The 23,491-nt window shown below is 45.7% G+C and overlaps 1 protein-coding gene across 4 annotated transcripts; it reads left to right on the forward strand.

The window, feature by feature from the left end:
• The first annotated feature begins 1,858 nt into the window (after positions 1-1,858).
• On the forward strand, positions 1,859-17,836 carry Upf3a (UPF3A regulator of nonsense mediated mRNA decay). Of its 4 annotated transcripts, none has more exons than XM_076871888.2 (9): positions 1,861-2,121; positions 2,688-2,794; positions 3,612-3,718; positions 6,753-6,851; positions 6,968-7,078; positions 9,482-9,537; positions 9,626-9,787; positions 14,708-14,868; positions 15,293-17,836. In XM_076871888.2, exons 1-9 carry the CDS (start codon positions 1,918-1,920, stop codon positions 15,591-15,593), a joined length of 1,308 nt encoding a protein of 435 aa, XP_076728003.1. In that variant the 5' UTR covers positions 1,861-1,917; the 3' UTR covers positions 15,594-17,836. The 4 variants fall into 4 exon arrangements, with proteins under 4 accessions (XP_076728006.1, XP_076728003.1, XP_076728004.1 ...); XM_076871889.2 differs by having other exon boundaries at positions 1,862-2,121; positions 9,626-9,784; XM_076871890.2 differs by lacking the exon at positions 1,861-2,121 and adding an exon at positions 2,130-2,304.
• Positions 17,837-23,491: the final 5,655 nt, after the last annotated feature.

Consider the following 23,491-nt stretch of genomic DNA (forward strand, 5'->3'; position numbering starts at 1 on the left):
AAATTGGTCTATTCTAGATATTTAATGTAAAGGAAATTACAATAACATTCTCAAGATTTATTAAACACAAAGGTATTGCATCTTTAAATTTCATGATACCATGTGGTGCTAGGGAAACCACATTAGTCTAAAGGTGTAGAAACAAAAGTATCTGTGCCCTCAGGGAGCCACCAGAGTGACCATGGTTCTTGAGTTCTGCTTGGTAGTGTGTAGATAAAGAACATGAGTTTCCCCACCTTTTTTCACATACTCATTTGATGACAGCTTTTTGTTTTTTAATAACTTTTTATTCTATTTATTTTTATGTGGTGCTGAGGATCAAATCCAGTGCCTCATGTGTGCTAGGCAAGTGCTCTACCACTGAACAAACTCAGCCCAGATGATATAGCTTTTTTTAACTTTAACACTTTAGTAAATGTTTAAGGCTGTTTTGGCCTGTTTTTATCTTTTAGAATGTTTTGCACTTTTCTCCACATAATATTAAGACTGAAGATGGAATCCATGTGAAATGAGCAAGTGATAACTGGTCATAAGTCATTTTTATTTTTAATACATCACAGCTAAATTACTTTTTTATAGGTGCACCTGAAAATCAGCCATAGCAGAATTGATTGAAATGCCCCATTAAATTAGGTGTTTTAGTCAGCTTTTTTTACTCCTGTAACCAAAAGACCTGACAAACAAATTTAGAGGAAAGTTTATTTGGGGCTCACAGTTTCAGAGGTCTCAGTCCATATACATGGCTGACCTCCATTCCTTGGGACTGAAGGTGAGGCTGAATATCATGGTGATGGAGGGAGGTGGCTCAGGACATCACACCAGGAAACAGTACTCTTCCCAACTTGGCAAAATATAAACCCCAAAGGGGCACACCCGGTGACCTACCTCCTCCAGCCACCCCGTACCTGCCTATAATACCACCCAGCTAATTCCTGTAGGGGCTAACGCAGGTCCCAGCTGCCATAACCCAACCATTTCACCTCTGCCTTCCTGCAGTGTCCCACACATGAACTTTTGGGGGACACTGGGGTCAAGAGAAAAGTTCTTGTACAGTTTTATACATGTGGGCTAGTGATTTATTTTTTGAAAAGATGTTAGAATTTTTTAAATACATATTAAAAGTGATACAAGACAATTTTAGAATATTTTTTATAACTGAAATTAGCAAAGGAGTCTTGCTGTGACTCCCAGGTGGGAGTTTCATTAACCACATAGTCTGCCCATTTACTCAGTCTCTTCTCTCAAACTCTTCCAGTCCTCTCTTGAGTGGAAACGTGGTTATAACATTTATTCACAGTATCATCAATAAATAAGGTGTTATAAGAGATGAACTTTACTAGCAAGTGAAGTGCTCCCTTAAATACCCAAACTTTTATCTTAAGCTATTTAGAATATATTTTTTTCTACCTTCGTAAGCAGAACAATAGTATCTCTTGTGGCGTGAGGGTAAGGCTTAACATCACCCTAGAGTCTCGTAGCGCCTCAAAGCTCCGTTATTTCGTTCTTCAGTTTCTTCTTTTATTTATGCTTGAAATACTTGGGAGAAAGATGTGACAGCCAAAGGGAAGCAGGAGCCCACAGGAAGGTGTGGCACGAGAACCGGTAAGAAGCTGCACACCGGGCTTTCGGGCGTCAGGAACCGCGGCTGCAAGTGAAGCCCGCCGCAGGGACGCGGTACGCAGCCGCTCATTTTCTTAGGATGAAATTCGGAGTTCCTGGGTCGCAACGCCAGCCTCAGTACCTGCGCGGAGGTCCAGAGCACAAGGCAGCGCGCCCGGGAACCAGACCTCTGGGAGCTGGGGAGGACGCCTGGAGCCAGAGGGGTCTGGCAGGCTGCGCGGGGGCGGGGCAGTGGCGGCCGACGTCTCGCGAGGTTTCATCCTCGCGCAGGCGGCAGCGGCTGGCGGCGAGTACGGGATGCGCTCGGAGAAGGAGCGGGCCGGAGGCCCGGGCGCGACCGTTGGTACCCGGGGCCCTGGCGGGAGGGAGAAGCTGTCTGCCGCGGAAGTTCAGTTCCGCCGTGAGTCACCACGACGAGAACCCGAGACGCCAGCCTCTTCCTCTGGCTGCGGGGGCGGGGCCGGTAAGCCTCGCGAGGAGAAGAGGACGGCCCTGAGCAAGGTGAACTTGGCCTGGGCGGGCGGGCCGCCAAGCCTCGCGAGAAGAGGACGGCCCTGGGCGAGGGGGCGGGGCCAGGACGGCCGCCGGACTTCTGTAGGAGAAAGGGACCGCCCTACGCGAGGCGGGGCCAGGGACTGGATGGCCGAGAGAACTTTACTAGGAGAAAGGGACGGCCCTAAGCAGGTGTGGGCGGTCCCGGGGCGGGGCTGGCGGAGTGGGGAAGCTCGAGGGAAAAGGACGGCCCGGAGCTGGTGTGGACAGGACCTGGAAAGGCGAGGTGTGCCTTGTAAGGGGAGGATGGCTCTGTGCAGGTGAAGGCTTGGTCCGCGGGGGACTGCGCCTTGACGCTGGTCCTTCTGGTATGAGGGGTGGGAGTGCCCACTGTTGGTGAGCAGGGTTGGCCCCAGTGTGTCTGGGAGGGGAGCAGGTCTCTCCTAGGCCCGCGGACCCTTGGTTGCAGGATGAGATGTGCTGGGCGGGGTGTGCGCGAGGCCGGCGAGACCTTTGGCTAGAGGGTGGGATGCACACTGAGGCTGGCCGGTCTTCCGGCCGGCGTTGTCCCTCAGGTGGTCCTCAGACGGCTGCCACCAGGCCTCACAAAGGAGCAGCTGGAAGAACAGCTGCACCCACTGCCTGCGCACGACTACTTTGAGGTGGTGGCCGCTGACCTCAGGTAGGTTCTGGCACCCAGGTTCGTGGTGTGGGCGAGAAGCTGAGGGTAACAGCAACCTACTCCTTTTCCATCTCCCCACAGGACCCAGAAGTTCTCACAGACTGCCTTCTGCAGGACATTCCTGAGTTGGCAGGGCATTAATGGAACTTAGCAAGTGCCCTCTGTGATGTCCTCACAGTCCAAAAGTTATTTGGTGACACCAAACCTTACTCCATGTAGCTTTAAAGCATGTGAAGAGAGAACAGTTGGTCAGTCCTGCATGTATACCCTGGTGTTGCTAGTGAAGACCAGTCCCCAGGTGGCCTCCGGCTTCTCCTAGCTGCCACACCTGCCAGCTGGGTCCTTCTCAGTGCCTGGACATACTGCCTCTGTCTAAGTCCGTATTTGACAGAGGTAGCTATGAAATAGGGGAGGAAGGCTGAGTTTGCTGTAGACCCCATACTGAGTGCCACTGTAAGTACTAAAGTGCCTGGAAGTGCCTCTCCTTCAGTATAGATGGTACAGTCAGCATTCTCTTCTGAGAGGGCACAGTGGCCTGCCTGTCCTGATGCCACAGGTGACCTTTGTTTCCTGGCTCTGCACAGTGGCAAAACTAGCCCAAAGCATTCTCCCCAGTAAAAAGCCCTCAGGTTGTGACTTATTTGTGTTTTCAGTTTCTTGCAGGAAAATATCCAGATTGTTATAATTAACTGAGAGATGAACCTTTGACATAAAGGCTTTATCTGAAGTAGTTTGCCATTTCCAGAAAAGAAGAAAAAGGGCAAAGTTCCAGGAGTATTTCATCTTTACTAACTGCTTCTGCTGTCCTGTATTTCAGTCTGCACCCTCATCTCTACTCCAGAGCATACATTAATTTTAGGGACCCTGATGACATCCTTCTGTTCAGAGATCGTTTTGATGGATATGTCTTCATTGGCAATAAAGGTTGGCTTCCTGGCTTGTAAACTCTTCTAATGAAGCTTTGATGGGATGTTTGTGAGTTTTGATTAAGAAATTCTCAGTCATATAAAGTAATACCATAAAATTTGATTGCTACTGTATCATGTGCTGATACATTAAAATGAGGGCTGGAGTTTTGGCTCAGTGGTAGAATGCTTGCCTGGCATGGGTGAGGCCCTGGGTTTGATCCTCAGAACCACATGTAAATAAATAAATTATACAGAAGATCCATTGACAACTAAAAAATATTTTTTAAAAAACCATTAAAATGATAAACCAAGGAATTCTAGAAATTGTTTGATGATGACAAGGTTATCATTAGAAAATGGAGTTTTTGAGTCATTTCTCTGGATAAATGAACTTTATGTCAGAACTAAGTTATTTTTCCTGTAATTGAAAGAAAATCTCTAAATGTATCTATATCTTGTCTTCCTAAATGAAGTGTTCTGCAGTGTATTCTTGATTAACAGTTCTTGATAATGTTGTGGGGAAGGGGTTGAAACTGTGACTGATTGTGCTGGGTGGTATTGCCTGGGGGGCTGCCTACCCTTTCTGGGCCTGCTTTTGGTGTTTCCTTTCTCCTCTCCTGTCACATGGTCCTGTGCTGTTGAGTCTATAGACCATTGATGGCAAACTGTTTTCAGCCCCCAACTGCCTGCCTCTTGCCATTCGCCTCCCCTCCTCCACTGAGGGTGTTAGACTAGAGGAGGTCAGTAGAGTGGCGGAGCTAGGGGCCAAGACACAGACAAGTAAAGGGAAGTTTTAGTACTTGAACTATCGGGACATTTGTGTTAAATGTGCTGTTCTTTGTCTTTTTTTTTTTTTTTAAACTTTTTAAAAATGTTGGTAAAATATAGATAACAAAATTATTGATTTTTCCTTTTTTAAATGTACAGTTCAGTAGTGTTAGGTATATTCACCTTATTCAACTAATTGCCAGGACTCCCTGCAGCTCACAAAACTGAAACTATACCAGTTAAATACTAACTCCACATCCCTCATCCCCAGCTCCTGGCAACCCCAGGTCTATTTCTGTTTCTGGGGTATGAATTTGACTACTCTGCCTACCTCTTATTAGTGAATCACAGCATTTGTGTTTCTGTGACTGGCTTATTTTTGTGACTTAGAATAATGTCTTCAAGGCCCATTCATGTTGTAGCGTGCTGCAGAATTCCCCTCCTTTGTAGGACTGAATAATATTCCAGGTTTTAGCTGTGTGAACCTGGGTATACAGATAGGTCTTTGAAATTCTTCTCTGAGTTCATTTGGACAAATACCCAGAGGTGGGATTGGTGGGTATACAGTCACTCTAGTTTTAGTATTTTGAGGAGCTGCGAAGCTGTTCCCCAGTGGCTACGCTCTTCCGCACTACCACCAGCAGTGCACAAGGGCTTCTGTTGTTCTTGTTCCTCACCAGCATGTATTTTCTGTTTTGCTCTCATATCGCATTGTGATTTAGATTTGCATCTCTAATGTCTGTTGAGGCAGTCTCATACTATGCATGCTAGCCACTTGTAGATAATCTTTGGGGGAATACTTAATTCAAGTCCTTTGTACATTTCTTTCTTTCTCTCTCTCTCTCTCTCTCTCTTTTTTTTTTTTTTTTTTTTTTTTTTTTTGTGGTGCTGGGAGTGAACTTGGCTTCATGCATGCCATGTAAGCACTCTACCACTGAGATACATGCCGAGCCTGCTTTGTCTGTTTCTCAGTCAGTACCTCTCTGTGGCTGAATACAAGTCTGTGTGCATGCTGGATGTTAGCCTCTTCAGATACAAGATTCCCAAACATTTTCTCCCATTCCACACATTGTTTTTATTCTGTTGATTGTATTCTTTAATGCATGGAAGTTTAAAACTTGGTGCCAGTTGATCTATTTTTCTATGGCTGCTCTTGCTTTTAGAGTTGTATCTGAGAACTCATTGCCAAATCCAGCAGTTTAGGGCTTTTCTGCTACGTTTTTTCCAAAGAGTTTTAAGTCTTTCATTTAGGTTTGTTCCATCTTTTTTTGTGAATAATGTTGGGTAATTCCTTTAATTCCTTTAATTCCTTTGCACCTGGATTCAGTTTTCCCAGCACCATTGTTGGAGAGTCCATCCTTCTCCCATTTAGTCATGACAGCCTTTTCAAAAGTCACTTAAACATATATCCAGGGGACTTTCTGGGCCCTGTGTTGTAGTTCTCTGGTGGGTATGTCTGTCTTTAGGCCAGTACTACGCTGTTTTGATTACTGTACTTTGGTAGTAAGTGTGGAAATCAGGGAGCATTCTGCTGTCTTTAGCATGTAACTGCCATGTCCCGGGAGTTGGTGCAGGAGGGAGTTGATATCGCCCCTGCTGGAGTGCCATTTTCATTCTCATTCTTGACTTTTTGCTGTGTAGTTGAGGTTGGCACAAAAAAAATGTCTTCCAGATAAATGGGAATCAAAAATCAGTCACCTGACCATTACTGACATTACTGAAAATAATTATTCATTAGATTTGGTTCCAAGGTGCTAGTGCTTCATGTGTTGATCAAACATGTGACAGATATTTTTCAGTGAGCATATGTTTTCTTTCTCCTGCTCCAAATAGTAACAAATCAGTTTCTACTGCTTCCATTCTCTACATTTTTATTGGAAACAAATTTTATTTGGAACATGATACATACCCTTGAAGCACCCTTTCCTTTTAGTTCTGTGTCTGTTATAAGCGAAGTAATTTCCTTGAATTGTATAACAGATTGGTAACTGAATTAACCTTTGAAAATAAAAAAAAATTATATAGCTCAGTTGGCTAAAGATATTTCAGTGACAAGAGTGTTTGGAAGGGGATGGGGAGGTCAGTATGGTGAAATCCACCCTTTCAAGTTAGCAGTTTGAAGATCTGAATGTGTTCAGCCATGAAGCCCCACAATGGGGCATGTCATTAGTGAAGATTGTCCTCCTACCACCAGCTTGTCCTTTGTTTAAGTCTGGAGTTTGCTTGATCTTAGGTGAGTGAGCCAGGCAGAGTTCAGAGTTTGGACTGTGTCTTGGTCACAGGCCTGGAGTACCCTGCAGTGGTGGAGTTTGCCCCATTCCAGAAGATAGCCAAAAAGAAGCTGAAGAAAAAAGACACTAAGACCGGGAGCATCGAAGATGGTGAGACTATTGAAACGCTGGATCAGGAGCTGTGAGGCTAGACACCTGGCCCAGTGTCATCCTCTCCTGTGTTTGAGGAGGAATATGTTTATTTTTTTTCTTTTTTCAACTTACAGATCCAGAATACAAGCAGTTTTTAGAAACATACAGTGTGGAGGAAGAGAAAACCAGTGCCAATCCTGAAATCCTTCTGGGAGAGGTAGAGGCAAAGACAAGAGAACTCGTTGGTCTGTTTTTCTCATTTCTCTTTTCTTTATGGAGATACTTATATATAGAATATTTATTCCTTCTTTTCATGATTACGGTAAAGATTTAGTTTGTTGTAGACTTGGCAGAATTGTAGTGTTTTTCAGTTTTTTTCCTTAAATTTATTTTTTGGTTTATTTGACACAATACCTTTATTTTATTTATTTTTATGTGGTGCTGAGGATCGAACCCAGGGCCTTGTACGTGCTAGGCGAATGCTCTACCGCTGAGCCACAGCCACAGCCCCAGTGTTTTTCTGTTTTGACAGAATGGTGGTTGACAGAGGGCATGAATGTTTCTGAGCTTTACTGATGGACAGCACCTGAGTTCTAGACAGTCACTTTAAGCCACAGCCTCTGAAGGATCAGTGCTGAAGACATAGGAGTGCTCTGGCCGTCTGGGGTGGGGCTTGGCAGCAAGCAGACTCTAGAGCCAGTAGAGATGAGGTGCTGCAGTCAGAAGAGTACCAGGCACTGGAGGAAGCCAGCCAAGCCAGTGGACACCCAGCCAGAGCACAGGGTCTGGCTAGGATCCAACTTAACCCTGTACCCCAGAAGCACACCTGTCACATCCCTAGACACTCCCCTGTGGATGCAAAGCCTCTTCTCTGTCACCAGGCAGTTGCTGTAGTTGAGTGCCACATGCACCTGGCAGTATCCTCCTTCCCCACTGGTCTGCTTAGTGCTGGGCCTCTCTACCAGGTCCTATTGCACCTCCACGAGACTGTTCCTGCTCACCCAAGACTTGTGTGATGTGACAGTCACTGTTAAATTTGTTTTTTATCTGTTGGTCTCATTCCATGTAAACTCCCTCTCCTTTCATTTTCCCCCTTCCCCAGGGGAACCATATTTTCAGCTTTGTTTTCCCAGAGCATAGTAGTTTAGGAGTGGAGTACAGTTGAATGAAGAAACAGGCTGGAGGCTGGGACTTTGCGGGAGCAGGATGCATTATCTGCTGTGTGTCGAGAGGCGTAGGAAGCCTGGTGTCTTCTGGGGGTACTAGTGAGGGGCCTAGAGTGATTCTAGGGAGCCACAGGAGCTGATTTGTTTGCTCCTGTCATTGCTGCATCCAGGGTGGTTTGTGAATATCAAGGGACAGGCTTGGGCACTGGCTGAGAGGCTTGCATACCCAGGAGGCTACTGGTACTGGACTGGGAGATGCAGCATATATTTTGGAGGTAAAATAGATAGGGAGGATAGGTGGATTGGTTGTAGAATATAAGTGACAAGAGCTGGGGATATAGCTCAGTTGATAGAATGCTTGCCTTGCATCCACAAGGCCCTGGGTTCAATCCCCAGTACCACCCCCCAAAAAAAGAGCTGATAAGTGACAAAAAGAATTAAAGGCTCCAAATTAAAATCATGAAGTGACCCCTATTATGAAGGGCAGACTGTGTCTGGGTGACCTCCTTGTTATGAAGGGCGGATTAGCATTTGTGGTATGCATTCTACAGTTTCTTCAGATACATGTAATGATGGCGCTGTTTTTGAACAGCAGTACTTACAGTATCATTTTCTGAGCTGCAGTCTATATTCTGATTTTACAGAGAATGAATATACAGGTTGAATGTATCTGAGATGTTTGGGACCAGAATTATTTTGGATTTAGGATTATTCTGGGGGCTTGGAATATATGCATGCATTTAATAAGCCACCTTGGGGCTGGCCCAGGTCCAAGCATTCATCTCCCATGTTTCAGCACACCTTGCACTTCACCTGTGGGGGGTTCTGCACTATTTTTCAGCACTTGCATTTTGAATGACTCATCACATGAAATCCTATGTGGGGTTTTCCATTCAAGGTGTCAAATCAGCGTTCAAAAGTTTCGAACTTTGGAATATTTTAGATTTTGGGATTAGGGAGGCTCAACCTGGATTATAAAAAATTGCAAGAACCTACAGGTTTATAACTAATGTATAGGAAATGGAGAAGTATAAAGTGAATATATGAATTCATAATTTAATGATTTCTTTAAACATACAAAGACATATTTGTAACATTTGGCAAGTTAAACATATTGTTCTCATTTTACTTTTATACTGTCTTTGTGAATAGTATTTTATTTTATTTTATTTTTGGTGGTGCTGGGGATTGAACTCAAGGCCTTGTGCATGCTAGGCAAGCACTCTACTAAGTGAGCTATCTCCCTAGCCCCCAAGAGTAGTATTTTATAACTCCCTTAAGAATCAAGAGCTGCATGTCTACTGGGCATTTCCAGATTGTTTGGTTTATACTAATGGAATAAGAACTCCCCTGGATACTGTATGCTCATGTAAAATTTTAAAATAACATATGTCCCCAAATTAAAGGTTAAATTGAAAATATGTATTTAAATAAGAAAATTAGAAGTTACATGTGTGCATTACAGTTTTTTTTGTGTTTTAGCTAGAAGAACCACGCCTCTTTTGGAATATATTAAAAATAGAAAATTAGAAAAGCAGGTAGGTCTGGCATTTACCTGGTGAATATCCTTTCTGCATCTGCTGTCTCCATTCAGAAAACTTACACAGTACTTGTCCATACCTTCAGAGAATTCGAGAAGAGAAGCGAGAAGAACGGAGGCGGAGAGAGCTAGAAAAGAAACGTTTGCGGGAGGAAGAAAAAAGAAAGAGAAAAGAAGAAGAAAAATGCAAAAGAAAGGAGGCAGATAAACAAAAGAAGACTGCTGAGAAAGAAGTGAAGATCCAGGTAGTTGTGAGGAACCATTCCATTTATTTTTCCAAAAATAGTTTCGCTATGTGAATTATGCTTTTGAGATCTTTTAGGTCCTTAGAATTTTAAGCAGATTTTCAGTTAACCCAGTCTTTATTGTCAGAGCTCCTTCCATTCTATAGCTGTGGTTTGTAAGACTGTGCCCAGCCCCAGGGGCTCCTGGACTGTCTAGGGGGACCACAGGACCTGGAGGGCAGAGGAGCCCACATATGGGGTATCTGCTCACATCTTTCTTTAAAGAAAAGTTTTCCTGACTGAAAAGTACCCATTTAGAACCACTGTCTTTCCATGTGCTCAAACTTGGGCTCATCATTCTCTTGTGACAGCCCCACAGTCTGGCTCTTTCTCACCTAGTTTCTCTTATGAGGGATATATTTGTTCAAATGCTTCAAGGGGATTTTTCTTTGTAATATGTGTTGGCCAGAATTGGGATCAGCTTTGTCTGCTTGGGACCTTATTAAACCCAGATTTCAGTCCAGTGTGATTGTATCTAACTTCACAGAGCTACCTTAGATCCTCTGTGAAGTTAGGTACCTTATAGAGTCTCGATAGAATCGTACTACATAAAGAAAAAGAAAAAACAGCAGGACTCAGGGAGAGCGGGAAAGAGACAGCTGTAGCACCGATTACTTTCTGATACTCTCTCTAGTCAGAAATAGAAAATTTGGTCAGAATCATGCTTCTCAGAAAACACCAGCTCTTCCAGGAAGTGGAGTTTTCTCTGGGTCTTTGCTCTAAGAGAATCTCTCCTGGGGATTCGTTAACCACAGAGAGGACAGTTTCTCAGCAGCATCCCACAGAAGCACGCACATATGTGTAACTGTCAGGACTGCTATTCCCAGAGTCTCACAGCTTGGCCTGGCCAGGGCATCCTGGCAGTGCTGTGCATCTCTGGGCACTGCTGCTGGTGCTATACCTGAGCTGATGGAGTGTCCCCCTTGGTATTTGCTTTTACCATCTTGAGGATGAGAAGGGAAAATGGATGTGGGAGACTGGACATGGATTCTTAAAGCTGCACATGGAAGTCATGCATGTGATCTTCTCCATGTAAATGGCCAGGACAACTCACATGGCCCCTTAGTTCAGAGGGAAAGCTTGAGACTACTGAAGACTGTCATAGCTGCTGAGGACTGTGTCTCCAACTGTCTCTAAAAGCTTAAGGACATTTGTGCAAAGTAGACTTCATGGAAGGAATGGGACAAGAGCCAGGTCACTCAAGCCCACTTGCTTCAAAAGTGGAAGCAGGTTCTCCAGGTAGGCAGGTAACCATTTGTTCCAAACAGCCACCCAATAGAGCTCAAGTTGACTGGGGTAAGAAGTGGGTGCAGATCTGTGTTGGTTTAGAGTACATAGTCTGATAGTGCTATTGAAATCAGAGAGCCTAGCTTTGACTGCATAGACAGACACCTGATGGGGGAACAGGGGTTTTCCTCAGGAAGCTGCTTGGAGCGCGGAGAGTTCTCTGTGTGTGTGGGTCGGGGCTCATGGTACAGTGAAGTCTGGCCGTGAAGGGAGGTGCCCATCTGCTGTGACCAGTGCTGCCAAACTAGCAGGTTTCAGCAAGGGGCATGGGATATTTGAAGGAAATAAAGAGTCAACACACGCAAATCGCTGCTCTCTGGTGGCAAAGCAGGTCTAAAAAATTACACCAGCAATCTTTATTATATATGTCTCTAAATCAGGATAAATACTATGCAAGCATTATTCTTTGTATTCATGAAAGTTACAGAGTTAGCAAGAGTATGCAGCTATTTCCTCAGTTACATTCTACAGTTGCAATGAGCAATGTTAGGAGCCTTGTGTAGCTCTCAAGAAAGTCCATTGTTTAAAGTTACTAACTCACTTGCAGATTAAGGAGCAGTGGAACTGGTGAAATGTTGTTATCTTAGCAGGGAAGTTCCTTGGTTCCCAGGAGCTGCCTTGCCTGCCAATAAGGTTGAAGCTGATAAGACTCCAGCATGGAAGATATCTCCATAGCAACTAGGCATCTATGCCTTTGCACAGAAACTTTCCCAGTCCCCAAGTATGCCACAGTCATGAAGTCATCAGGGACCTTAATCTCAGATACTGGTCTCCCAGTCACTGTCACCGCTGTCTACACCTGTCATTCCAGAACTCAGTTCTGTCTTATTGTCGTGTCCAGGAACACGGAGGGGACACCCTGTGAACCTTAGCAGCTAACCCAGTGCTGATGCTTTATAGTCCATAGATTACCACTAGTTTTTCAGAAAGAACCATGGAAACTTGTAGTCTATAATTTCAACTATAACTTTTAAGTAGGACTTTTGAAGTATTTGGAGTGTAGTGTTTTATTTCCGTATTTTTGAGTATGCAATTAAAATTTAAAATAAGCTAAAGAAATTAATCAAATTTAAGTCAACAAAAGTAAGTCCAGCATCCTTCATAGGAGGAAGAAATTAGAACATGACAACAGCTAGACTAGAGGAAGAGCTAGGCAGGTCAAACCTGAGAACAGCTATGGCTCCCAGCCTGAGGGTGGAGGGAGACTCATGAGTGAGGTCATCCACCTGTTTAGCTCTTTACAGGCAGGTGTGTGTGATTTGGGATCTCTGACTTATGCATCATCTGGAGAGTTCCAATTTTTTAAGAACCTCAAAAATAAAACCTGCAGCAATGCCAAAAGAAGTCATACAACCAGCCTAAGGGTACTGTTCACAGAGAAAGGAGCACCGGGGCCAAAGCCCTCAGGGAGCTTGATGGGGGTTGGGTCCCAGAGATGCAGATACAGTCCCTGAATCAGTGGTGGCTCTCGACCAGTTGTCTGGAGAAACTGTCATTGTTATCAAGAAGTTCTGACTGGTGTGTGCGAGTGAGTGGGGTGTGCATATGTAGTGAAGCACAGACCAGGACCTGATTGCATGTATGAGCATCAGCACACTTACTTGTACCAGACAGGAAATGCCTGACCTCAGCAGCCCTTGGTCTCTGGAAGCCTTGCTGTGTTGCGCTTCCTGAGCCCATAGTGCTGTCCCCACTGTCTTGCTCCTGGCTCACCCCAGCCCTGCTTGCTTTGTCCTTCCTAAACATGTGGACTGCTCTTCCCAGCTCTGCCCTGGCTGCTTCTCTCCTGGCCTCAGTTTCTGTCTCACCTCTGCAGAGTCTCCCTTCTTCTGCCTCTCTTCCTGGGTCTCTGTGCTTCTCAACTCTGGTTTAGTATGGATGTGGAGCTTTCAACCTCTACCTGAGCTGAGCTTGCTCCTCTCCACCCCTAGGAGGACTACTGTCTTGGCTAGAATGCCAGCCATGGTGTGGGGGGACATCTTTCTCACAGCCACATTCCCAGTGATCAACACAGGGTCCTAGTGCCCAGTCTCAACACAGCTGAGACACTTGGTTTCTGCAGAGGGATGTGTCTTGTATGGCAGCAAGAGAGCCTTAGCCTGGGGACTGGTTGCCAGAAAGACCAGGGTGGGACTGGAGAGTGGGGCTTTGAGCCCACCTGCAGTCTCCCAGGAGGGCTGGTGATTATTAGTCACTAGCAGCTGGGGACTTAATCCTGCCTTTGTGATGAACCTCAGAATAACACCTAAGATTCCTCCAGGTTGGTGAACATGGAGATTCTGGGTGGGTTTGAGTTGGAGTCAGGGCACATGGCCCCCTGCAGCCACACCTCCCTGGCTGGCTGCTCCCAGTTGCACCTGTAGAGTACACAGTGGTGGGAAGTGGAGTGCCCCTGAGTTCTGTAAGTCCTTAACTGCTTATCCAGCCTTTGCCAGGATGGGTAAGAGGGTCAGAGGCACCAGTGACAACCTGAGTTCTGCACCTGGAATGGGAACCTGCCTGGGGACAGACACCAGGTAGATGTTCTCGTAAGTGTGAGTAACTGCGGTTTTAGGCACATGAAATTATTTTTTGAGTGAAGGGACATGGAGACCATTGTACTTCTATAACGTTCATATTTATCTCAGACACACTGCTGATGTAATTTAAAGGAAGGTGGACAGTTCCCTAAAAAGGAATGTCGAAGGTCATGACTCCACACAGCTGCAGGAAGAGGGCATTGCTGGTTGACATCCACAGGGTGAGAGACAGCTGGTGCTTGTCTCGGGGATTCCTTCAGTGGAGCATGCCGTGTCAGGGGCTCTCCTGCACTGCAGGTTTAAACACGCTCCTTTCGTGGGTGAGGACAGAGGTCTCCAGAGCGCACCTCCTAGTGGTGCACGGAGTCTCTGGTGCTGGGCTCTGGGGAGGCCCATGTGCAGATGTCCAACCCCTGCTTCAAAGAATAGAAAAGGCAGTGTTTGAAAACTATAGACTGGGAGCTGGGGATGTAGCTCAGTTGGTAGAGTGCTTGCCTCACATGCACAAGACCCTGGCTTCAATCACCAGCACCACCCAAAAAAAAAAAAAAAAAAGAACTGACAACCATAGATGTTCTAAAGAACAGACCTGTGGGTGACAAGAAGGGTAATGCCCAGAGTTCCACCACCAAGAATGGTGATCAGTGAGTGTCAGAGCCTGCGGGCATTGGCGCTTCATACCACCTGAGGGCCGGAAGTGGTCTGGAGACTGAGGGCAGTATGTGCTCATGGGCCAGGCTGCAGTGGTCTGACCCTTCTCGGTGTCCCCCATTGTTGAGCGAGTATGGCTGTGTGTGTGTGAACATAAAACCAGATCATGGTGGCTGTTCTTTCTGTAATGTTCTCTTATTGCTAACATGAGCATCTTTTCATTACAAAACATTATTTTTCATAACTATAGACTATTTCATTGACAGATCCACTGTGTGTTGAACCAAAAACCTGCTTTTTGTACCTCTGGTTTAATTCTTTAGCTATTGAAGCATTTGGGCTTAATATTGATATGCATTTTTAATTATTTAAGTTTCTTTTGTAATATGCTCTGGAATGCTGATTTATTAATGTTACAATTTCTCAGCTTCTTAAGAAACCAGAAAAGGGAGAGGAATCAACCACTGAGAAACCAAAAGAAAGAGGAGAAGAAGCTGGTGTTGGAGATGGCAGGCGGGAAGCCCACGCCCCCTGCACAGTGAAGAAAACCAGGCTCCTGGAGAGCCTGCCGGAGGCGCTCAGGGAGAAGTGAGTGTGAACTTTCCTACCACCCGTGGCACGGATTCAGAGTGTCAGCGTGTGTGTCTTGTGTTCTGGGAGTCTGGAGAGTGCTGCTCTCATGCCTTTGCCTCAGTCTTGCCAGGAGCATGGTGGACATGGGGCCTTCCGTTAGGTTGCACCCAGTCAGCAGGGCGCCCTCTTCAGCCTGCACTCAGGCCTGCAGGCACTGCCTCCACGGGCTGTCCTCCTGTCAGGTTTGCCTGTTTGTTCTTCCAGCACCCCATCTAGCCCAGTGTTTCCTGCTGGCCAGGTCTTTGTGGTAGAGAAGTAGATCTTCGGTGCTTGGTCCTCCTGCTCCTGCTTCCCCTTGCCCTTGCCTCCTTCCTACCCTCTGCATGGTTTGTGGAGGGGGCTGAGGTGCAGAGGCAGCGTCTGCGTTGTTGGCCCACAGGTCACAGGATGACAGTGATGGAGAGCAAAGGGACCTGGAGAGAAGACCTCGGGGGAGAGAAGCTGAAATGCTGAGGTGCCACCTGGACGGCAATAGAAAACATGGTGCTCACTCTGAGTTTGACAGGTTTGCCAGGAGGAACGAAGATGAGCTGAGATGGGCCAGAGGGTCCACCCAAGATAGAGGGAAGAAGGGGCGCCAGGATGGGGGCATCCCCATGGAGACGGCAGAGAGGCTGGCCAGGGAGGAGGACAATGGCCTGGCCCCCAGGAAGGAGTGTCTGGGAAGCAAGGTGCTCTGAGCCCCTGGGCTGGTCCTCCCACAAAGCTCCGCTCCAGGGCATCCCTGTACTTTTGCAGTCTCATGACTGCGTTTTCCAAATTATCTTATTAAATCAAACAAGAGAATCTGCCTAGCGTGTAGCGTTCCTGCCTAGTGTGTAGCCTTCCAGGATGGGTCTCCCACCACGTGAGGCCCCCACCCGTGGATTCACTTGTCATGGTCTTCTGGATCTCTCGCTCTCTAGGGGCACATCAAACCTGCAGTGAGCATAGGGCAGAGCCCACCGTCTCCTCAGAACCAAGTTGCTTTTCACCAAGGAAACCGTCTTGTTTACTCCAAGCTAGACATTTAACCCACTGACTTCAGAGTGAGACCCTAGCATTTACCCTTCAGACAAAAGGAAAGCACCAGTGGCATGCACACGGCCTCCGAGCACCCAGTGGACATGGTGTTGGGTCCCGCTCAGCCCAGTGACAGCTTCTCTTTCTTCCACTTTTTTTTTTTTTTGGTGCTGGGGATTGAACCCAGGGTGCCTTACCACTTAGCTACATTCTTAGCCCTTTTTGTTTTTTATTTTGCAATAGGGTGCAAGTTGCTGAGGCTGGGTCTCCAGCTCATGATTCTCCTACGTAAGCCTTCTGAGTTGCTGGGATTACAGGTGTGACCATTGTGCCCAGCTGAATTTCACTTTTGTTTGGTCGCGTTTTCCCAGAGAAGCATTGGTACTGTATTGGTAACAGCGCTGGCTTCCACGTCCATGCCTGCCCAGCCTGCTGAGCAACGTGACTGTCCTCTGTCTCTGGTTGGGCATTTTAAGAATATGAATGGGAATTTGATGTGTGACCTTGGAGACAGGCTGTCTCCATTCCATTCACCTGCAATCCACTGGAGCTGAATGTTGATGATGTTCATTTGTCATGTTTCAGGAAAGACCAGCCTAAGACCCAGAGGAGAGCTTCATGCATGACAGTCTTACAGTACTTGACATTTCTGTAGACCCCTTAATCTCAGGGGACAGCCATGGGCCTTTTTTGAGAGAGCACCTTCCCATGCTTCCCTCCTGGCTGCCTGTGTAGGCAGTGGTGGTAGTCTGTTAGGCTTCAGCGGCCCACAAGGCCTGCCCCAACATGGTGTGGTGAGGCACTTTGGGGTGACAGTTGCCACTTAGGAGGCCAGGATGCAGACACCACCCTGGGGAGGACGAGGCCCTGGAATGCAGACCAGGTGCCTGCTGAGCCTCTTCCTGCTCTTCTCACTGGCCTAAAAAGAAGTAATGCTAACACTTGGGGTAACTTCCGGGGGCCCCACACCCAGCCCGGCACTAGGTCACGGTGAGCAGTGCGCCTTAAGAGAGGAGAGCTTGTCTGCAGGTCATTCAGGTCACATGTGGGGCCCCTGGTGGCCAGGAGGGTGCTGGGCAGGGAGTCTGCTCCTGGGGCTGTGGGCTGTGAGGGAAACAGGATTTGTCTCCTCCCTGTTGCTCCAATGTGGTGGAAAGCTGGCTGGCCTGTTCCAGAGAGGAGCTGCCTCAGCCTTGGTATCCTCAGCTGTAGTCATATACTATGGCTGTGCACCCTTGTGCCCTGACATGATTGCTTTTCATGTCCTCAGTCCTGCCTGCTAGTGGAATTAAATCAGATCAAAACACAAGGGTAGTTGTCTCACACAGCAAAATTCATTTGCAGCAATCAAGGAGACCACAGAGAATCACTACCAAAGCCATGACTTCCCAAGGTCAGGCAAGCTTGCAGGAGGCTGCATCACATGCACAGTGGGAGATCCTGCCTTCCTCCCTTGTGATAGAAATGAGGCTGTCGTTCTTCCCTGGGAGGACATTTGGTGTTACAATGAAGTGAAGTTGGTGTCTGCCACAGCACATACTCTTGGGCTCATGCTGCTGAACATGAGAGGTTACATTCGGCTTTCCCAGACTCCTGCTCTGCTAACAGAAGCAGAGGGGCATCGCCCTCCTGGGTTGCTGCCCTTGGAAGAGTGATTGGCACTTCAGCCAATCACAGGTGGGACGGCAGCTGTACCCGCCAAGAGCCTGCCCTCAAGCAGGAAGGGTACAGAGGACTCAGGCTATGGCGGGAGCAACAGCAAAAAGAACCAAGGGCTGGTCCCGAGAAGAGGGAGGAGGCCGAGTGAGCCTGCAGACCCCTGTGCAGACACGCTGGAATGGGCACCCCAGGGAGGAGGCCATCCTTGGAACCTGACCTGAGAAGGGAAGTGGATCTGGTTTCCTTAGCAGCCATGGAGGGGGAGGGGGGGAGGGGGAGCAGTCTTCCTGGAAATGGAATAAAATGTTCATCGTTCACCTTTCCTAGTAGTAATTTGGTCAGATTGGAAAGCAGAAAAACTTGAATGAGACTGGAGGACATTGGTATTGCCTCCGCGAATTCAGAAGCTCTTTGATATACTGTCAGTACCCACTTTGGCGGGCACAATGGCCACACCTGTAACCAGCAACTGGGGAGGCTGAGGCAGGAGGGTTACAAGTTCAAGGCCAGCCTCAGCAATTTAGTGCAGCCCTAAGCAACTTAGCAAGATCCTGCCTCAAAACATTAAAAAAAGGGGGGGTGGGCTGGGCATGTAGCTTAAACATCTCTAGTTCCAAAATAATAATGACAACACTACACCCACTTTGGGTTTTCACATCCACAAGCCTATTCGCCTGTTGGGTTCTGCCTTCCTGGCTTTCCCTGTCCTCTGGGCTGGGCCCACCATAGCCCTTGTGAAGCCTCCACGCTCCTCTCTCCCACGGGGACCTTCGGGCTGTAAGATTCCTTAGCTCTAACCACAGTCCCTTGGGCAATTTGGTTACTGCCTGGATGAAAATGGCCCATGTTTTCCAAGGCTGTGCGTGGCTTGAAAGGAGTTGCCAAGACAACATATTACCGGGGACAGGACTCTGACAGCATCTAGAGACTGGCTTGAGTCTGAGGCACTTTCATTCTGTGTGATATACCTCTATGAAACCACTTTCTACAGTGCTTCTCCCTTTCAGTGAGATTTTTAAATGTCATATATGTTTAGCAGTGTGCTTTGAACAATTTATTAAATGAAATTTTTTGTTGCTATGGATTTAAAGTCCTAAATTTAGGGTGCTTTTTCTACAGAGAATTTTATATAATAAAATACTGCATTTAAAATGGAGATAGAAAAGACAGTAGAATGAAACAAGACATTATTACTGTACGTATATGTGATTACACAACTAATATTATTCTGCAACATGTACACTAAGAAAAATGAGAAATTATGTCCCATCTATGTATGATATATTAAAGTGGATAAATACAAAGAAAAATGGGTTTCAGTTCCCTGAATATTTTGATTAAATCCATTTCCTTATTTTGAAAGTTTATATTTGTCAAAAAGTCAATAAGTTTTTGTTTTTCACTAAAAAGCCTGGGGCTGTTGGATGTGAGTCCATTTGGGCATAGCCACACGTCTGTTATTGACTACTGGGCCCTGGGAGTCTGAGGGAAGCAGGGGAATAGGGTGGGATAGTGAATGTGTAGACCATCCCTGTGTGAATGAATGTCGCTCCAGTGACTTTCCAAGAGCAGGAACAGCCCCTCTGGCATAGCTGCTGACCCCGCTGGGTATCAAAGTTTTAGTCAGAGCCTGTTGATAGCCAGGAGTGAGACTGGCAGCTCCCACCCACAGCAGGGAAATAGCTGGAAAACAGCCTGTGGCCCCTTGAGGTAAACATCCCTCAGGGTCAAACTAGAGGATGTCACCAGGGCCACAAACAGTGTGAAAGGCCAGGGAATTCAGGACTGTAGGGAAATAACGAATTCCTCACAATGCTGAACATAAAGGGTAAAAATGCAAACAGATCTCTAAATGGAACTTGGGACTTGCCAGGCAGGCACTGAAATAACTCATTATGCCTCATAGGCCAGAAATAGCCACAGCACCTCCATGTGAAGGTTGACCAGCAGTTCAGAAGGAGCAGAGCCCTGACTGGGGTGGAGGTGTGTGGGACACTCCAACGGGGGCAGTACACCAGTCCCACTGGCCCTTCCTTGCCTGCAACCAAGGCTCTGCCCTTGCCACTCTTCTGTGCTCTGTACCTACCCGTGTCAGGCTAAGCAGAGACGGGTCTTGCCAGAAAATGGAGCCATAGGAAAGCTGGTGCTGGGAGCAGTCGACTTCCACACCAAGGACCCTGGCACTTCACTAATTCATGTCAGCAAAACTGAGGGCACGTATGCATTTCAAGGGGAGGAGTACAAAGAAGAAAGAAAAATCACTAGGAGCAGTAGTTTGGCACAGAATATGGTCAGTGTGTTGTTTAAATATACAAGGGGTTCTTGTTGCTTCTTAACCTTCTTAAAGCAGCCAGAAATCAGTGGTGGCCCTTGTGAGATGCGGGTGCCAAAAGTCCCCACCAGACTTCAAGACTTTTGGGGATGGTGGGAGAAACAATGCGCTGCTTTCTTCCCTCCTAATTCTGGCCAAGGACCAAACTGTATTCTTCACCACCTTGAGGACACCCTGGGAAGGGAATCAGCCTCTTTAGCACAATGAAAACAGCATATTGTGGTCTGGAAAAGGCCCTAAAATATGTTAATCCTTCCATGGGATACACCATCTCCCTGGGAAACAATTCCATACTGAAGCCTTTGCAGGCCTGATGTAGGCCCCTGGCACTGCTGGTGGCCCCGCTGTCACTCCCCATAGCCCTTGAGCTCACTAGAGAGGCTGCATTATCCACTTTGTATCCCAGAGCCTGAAGCTTTTTCTACCACAGCAGGTCCTTAAAAATGCCTAACAAGAGAATAGACCGAGGCTTGTTCCACTCCAGATGACGCCTCTGGTCACAGCAAGGAGAGGGCCAATTATTTGCCCTCTGGCTATGGTTCTACCATGGTTCTGAACTGTGGCTATCTGCAGGAGCACTTGAGGGCAGCCTTAAACTATGCAGGATTGTGCTTGGCCCCCCGAGATTTCACTGGCGTGGCTGTGTGGAGCTAGGAATCAGTTTTAAAAATGCTCCAGTGATCCAAGGTGCAGCCAAGGTTCAGAACTATGAATGTGGCTGGGTGTAGCGGTACACACTTGTCATCCCAACAACTGAGGCAAGAGGTTCACAAGTTCAAGGCCAGCCTCAGAAATTTATCAAGACCTTGTCTCAAAATAATAAGAAAAAGGATTTTTTAGGACGTAGCTATGTGGTAAAGCTCCCCTGATTCAATCCCCAGTACCTAAAAAGAAAAAATGTGAAAACAAAAACACCACTGTGTGCCTCTCTCTCCACGAGGAAATGCTGGTTTCATCTCAGAAAGCTGTACATTCCAGAAATTACATGCTGGTCTGTGTATCCAGCTGGTGCTTACTGATTCCCTGCAGTGTCCATGACACAAGACAGTTGCTCAAAGCCAAAAGAAAGAATTAAGATCTCAGTAAAGGCAAATACATAGGTGATCACAGAAGTTGGCACTATTGTAGCAATAGTTTTGTGGGCTTGTGCATCTCACAGAAGGGTTAGTGTATGCTTTGGGGCACATGATGTATAAATAGGTAACTTCCCCACACAGTGGCTGAAAGGAAGGGTGGAAGGCTGAAAAAAAGGAAGGCTGGTTCAAATCCAAGTTCCAGTGTTCCAGCTGTAGGGTGTTCAATGCAGTTCCCATGACAACCACAAAGAAAAGGGCTACAGAATATACACAAAAGGACACAAGAAAGAAATTTAAATGTTTCTTCACAAAAAATCAACTAAACATCAAAGATAGTGCTGCAGGAAATGAGGGACAAGAAAACTTTATAGAAATCAAAAAGCAAAATGACAGGAGTCCCTCCATGTTGGTGATTACATGTAAGGTGGATAAGCATTCTAATGAAAATACAGAGCTGGGGGTGGGGCTCAGTGGTAGAGTGCTTGGTTACCTGTATGAGGCACTGGGTTCTATCCTCAGCGTCACATAAAAATACTTTATAATGAAAATACAGAAATCAGCAGGCTGGATTTTTAAAAAGATCCAATTATATGCTGTCCAGAAGAGATTCATTTTCAATCCAAAGACACAAATAGATTGAAATCAATGAAAAAAGATACTCAAATAGGAAACACAGATGAGCAGGGTAGCTATACTAATATCAGATAAAACAGATTTTAAATCAAAAAGGTTACAGGAGGCCAAGAAGGACTTTATATAGTAAGTTTCAATACACTAAGGCTATATGACAAGCACAGACCTAAGGATAAGTGTGTAAATCACACCTAATGACAAACCATCAACACACATGAAGAAAAGACGACAGAAAGAAGGCCAACCCCTATAATGTGTAGATAAAGCAGTCAGAAGTGAGGAAATGGCAGCACATGAACAACACAGCAGACGAACTGGGCTCAGTGGACGTCTGATGGGGTCACCAGGAACTAAGGCTTGACCTTCTGTATCTCTTCTTGGGAAGGGAGAGGCAGCTCTGAGAAGAGTGTCAGGCTATCTGGAAGGAGCAAAAGAAAGGAGCTGGGTTTATGGGCTTGTAGGGTTGCTGGGCTTAGGAACACTGCTGGTGTGCTCTGGCCTGTGCAGGCACTTTACCAAGTACCCTTGCCCCGTGGTGACGTCAAGTTAACAAAACACCCTGGCTCCGATGATGAGCCTGGTGCTCCCTGAGGGTGGAGAGATGACATGCATCTAGCATCTGACAAAGTGAGCTACAGTGGGACATTGAATAGCTGTCAGGCCATGAACCCAGGCCCAGAGGTGCATCTGCCCTCTCTGCCCATGGTAGTCCCTGAGCATCTCAGATCACAATAGCAACAATGCGTCTGTTTTTCCCAAGTGCATGTGGGACTTTCTCCAGGATGGATTATGTGTCAGGCCAGAATTAAAGTGTCAGTAAACATAAAAAACAAATATCATGCAATGTATTATCTCAGATCAGGTAGGACGGAGTTAGAAAACCATAAAAGTTAAAAAAAAAAAAAACACAAAAAAACCATGAAGTAAAACTAGAAAATTTATAAATTTGTGGGAACTAACATACTCTGAAAATAACAATGGATCAAAGACAAGTCACAAGACAAATTAGAAAGTACTTACAGATGAATGAAAATTAAAACACAACAAGCAAAACTTATGCAATGCTGTAAAAGAAGCAATAAAGGGGAAATTTATAACTATAAACATTAAAAAGCAAGAAAATCTCAATCTACAATCTAACTTTACAACTTAAGGAACCTGAAAAAGGACAAACTAAACTAAAAAAAAAAAAAAAGTAAGAAATAATAGATTAAAGCTGAAAAAAATGAAATAGAAAAGCAACAGGAAAAAATCAATGAAACAAAAATGATTCTTTAAAAATATCAATAAAATTGAAAAATCTTTACTTAGGAGGACTAAAAGAAAAAATTAGAGTAGATTAAAATTCCTAAATCTCAAATCAAAGTGGGAATATTTCACTCATTTCTTACAAAATAAAAAGAATTTTAAGAGAGTACTATGAACAATTGTATACCACCAAATTAGACAACATATTTGAAATGGACAAATTCCTAGAAACACAAAACCTAGCAACACCAAGTCACAAAGATACAGAAAATCTGAATAAATCTATAATCAGTAAGCAGATTGAATCAAATTCTCTAAACAAAGAAAAGTCCTAGACCTTACATCTTCACTGGTGATTCTACCAAACATTAAAGAAAAGCTGAAAAGGAAGATCATGTTGTTCTCAATTTCAAAACAAACTGAAGATGAGAAATACATCCTAACTCATTTTATGAGGCCAGCCTTATTCTGATACCAAAGCCAGAAATCACAACACAAGAAAATTATAGACCAATATCCAACATCATCAGGAATGAATACTGATGCAGAAATTCTCAACAAAATACTAGCAAATCCAATTCAGCAACACATTAAAAGAATTATGCACCATGACAAAGCCGTATTTATT

This window comes from Callospermophilus lateralis, chromosome 12 (genome assembly GCF_048772815.1).
Source record: "Callospermophilus lateralis isolate mCalLat2 chromosome 12, mCalLat2.hap1, whole genome shotgun sequence".
In the NCBI taxonomy this organism is placed as follows: domain Eukaryota; kingdom Metazoa; phylum Chordata; class Mammalia; order Rodentia; family Sciuridae; genus Callospermophilus; species Callospermophilus lateralis.

Excerpts from the sequence above, each read along its gene's own strand:
- Upf3a (XM_076871888.2), top strand. The coding sequence starts at position 1,918 with ATGCGCTCGGAGAAGGAGCGGGCCGGAGGCCCGGGCGCGACCGTTGGT. Across the intron at positions 7,079-9,481 it reads AAAGACAAGAGAACTCGTTG|CTAGAAGAACCACGCCTCTT; the intron begins GTCTGTTTTTCT and ends TTTGTGTTTTAG. Across the intron at positions 9,788-14,707 it reads AAGAAGTGAAGATCCAGGTA|CTTCTTAAGAAACCAGAAAA; the intron begins GTTGTGAGGAAC and ends ACAATTTCTCAG.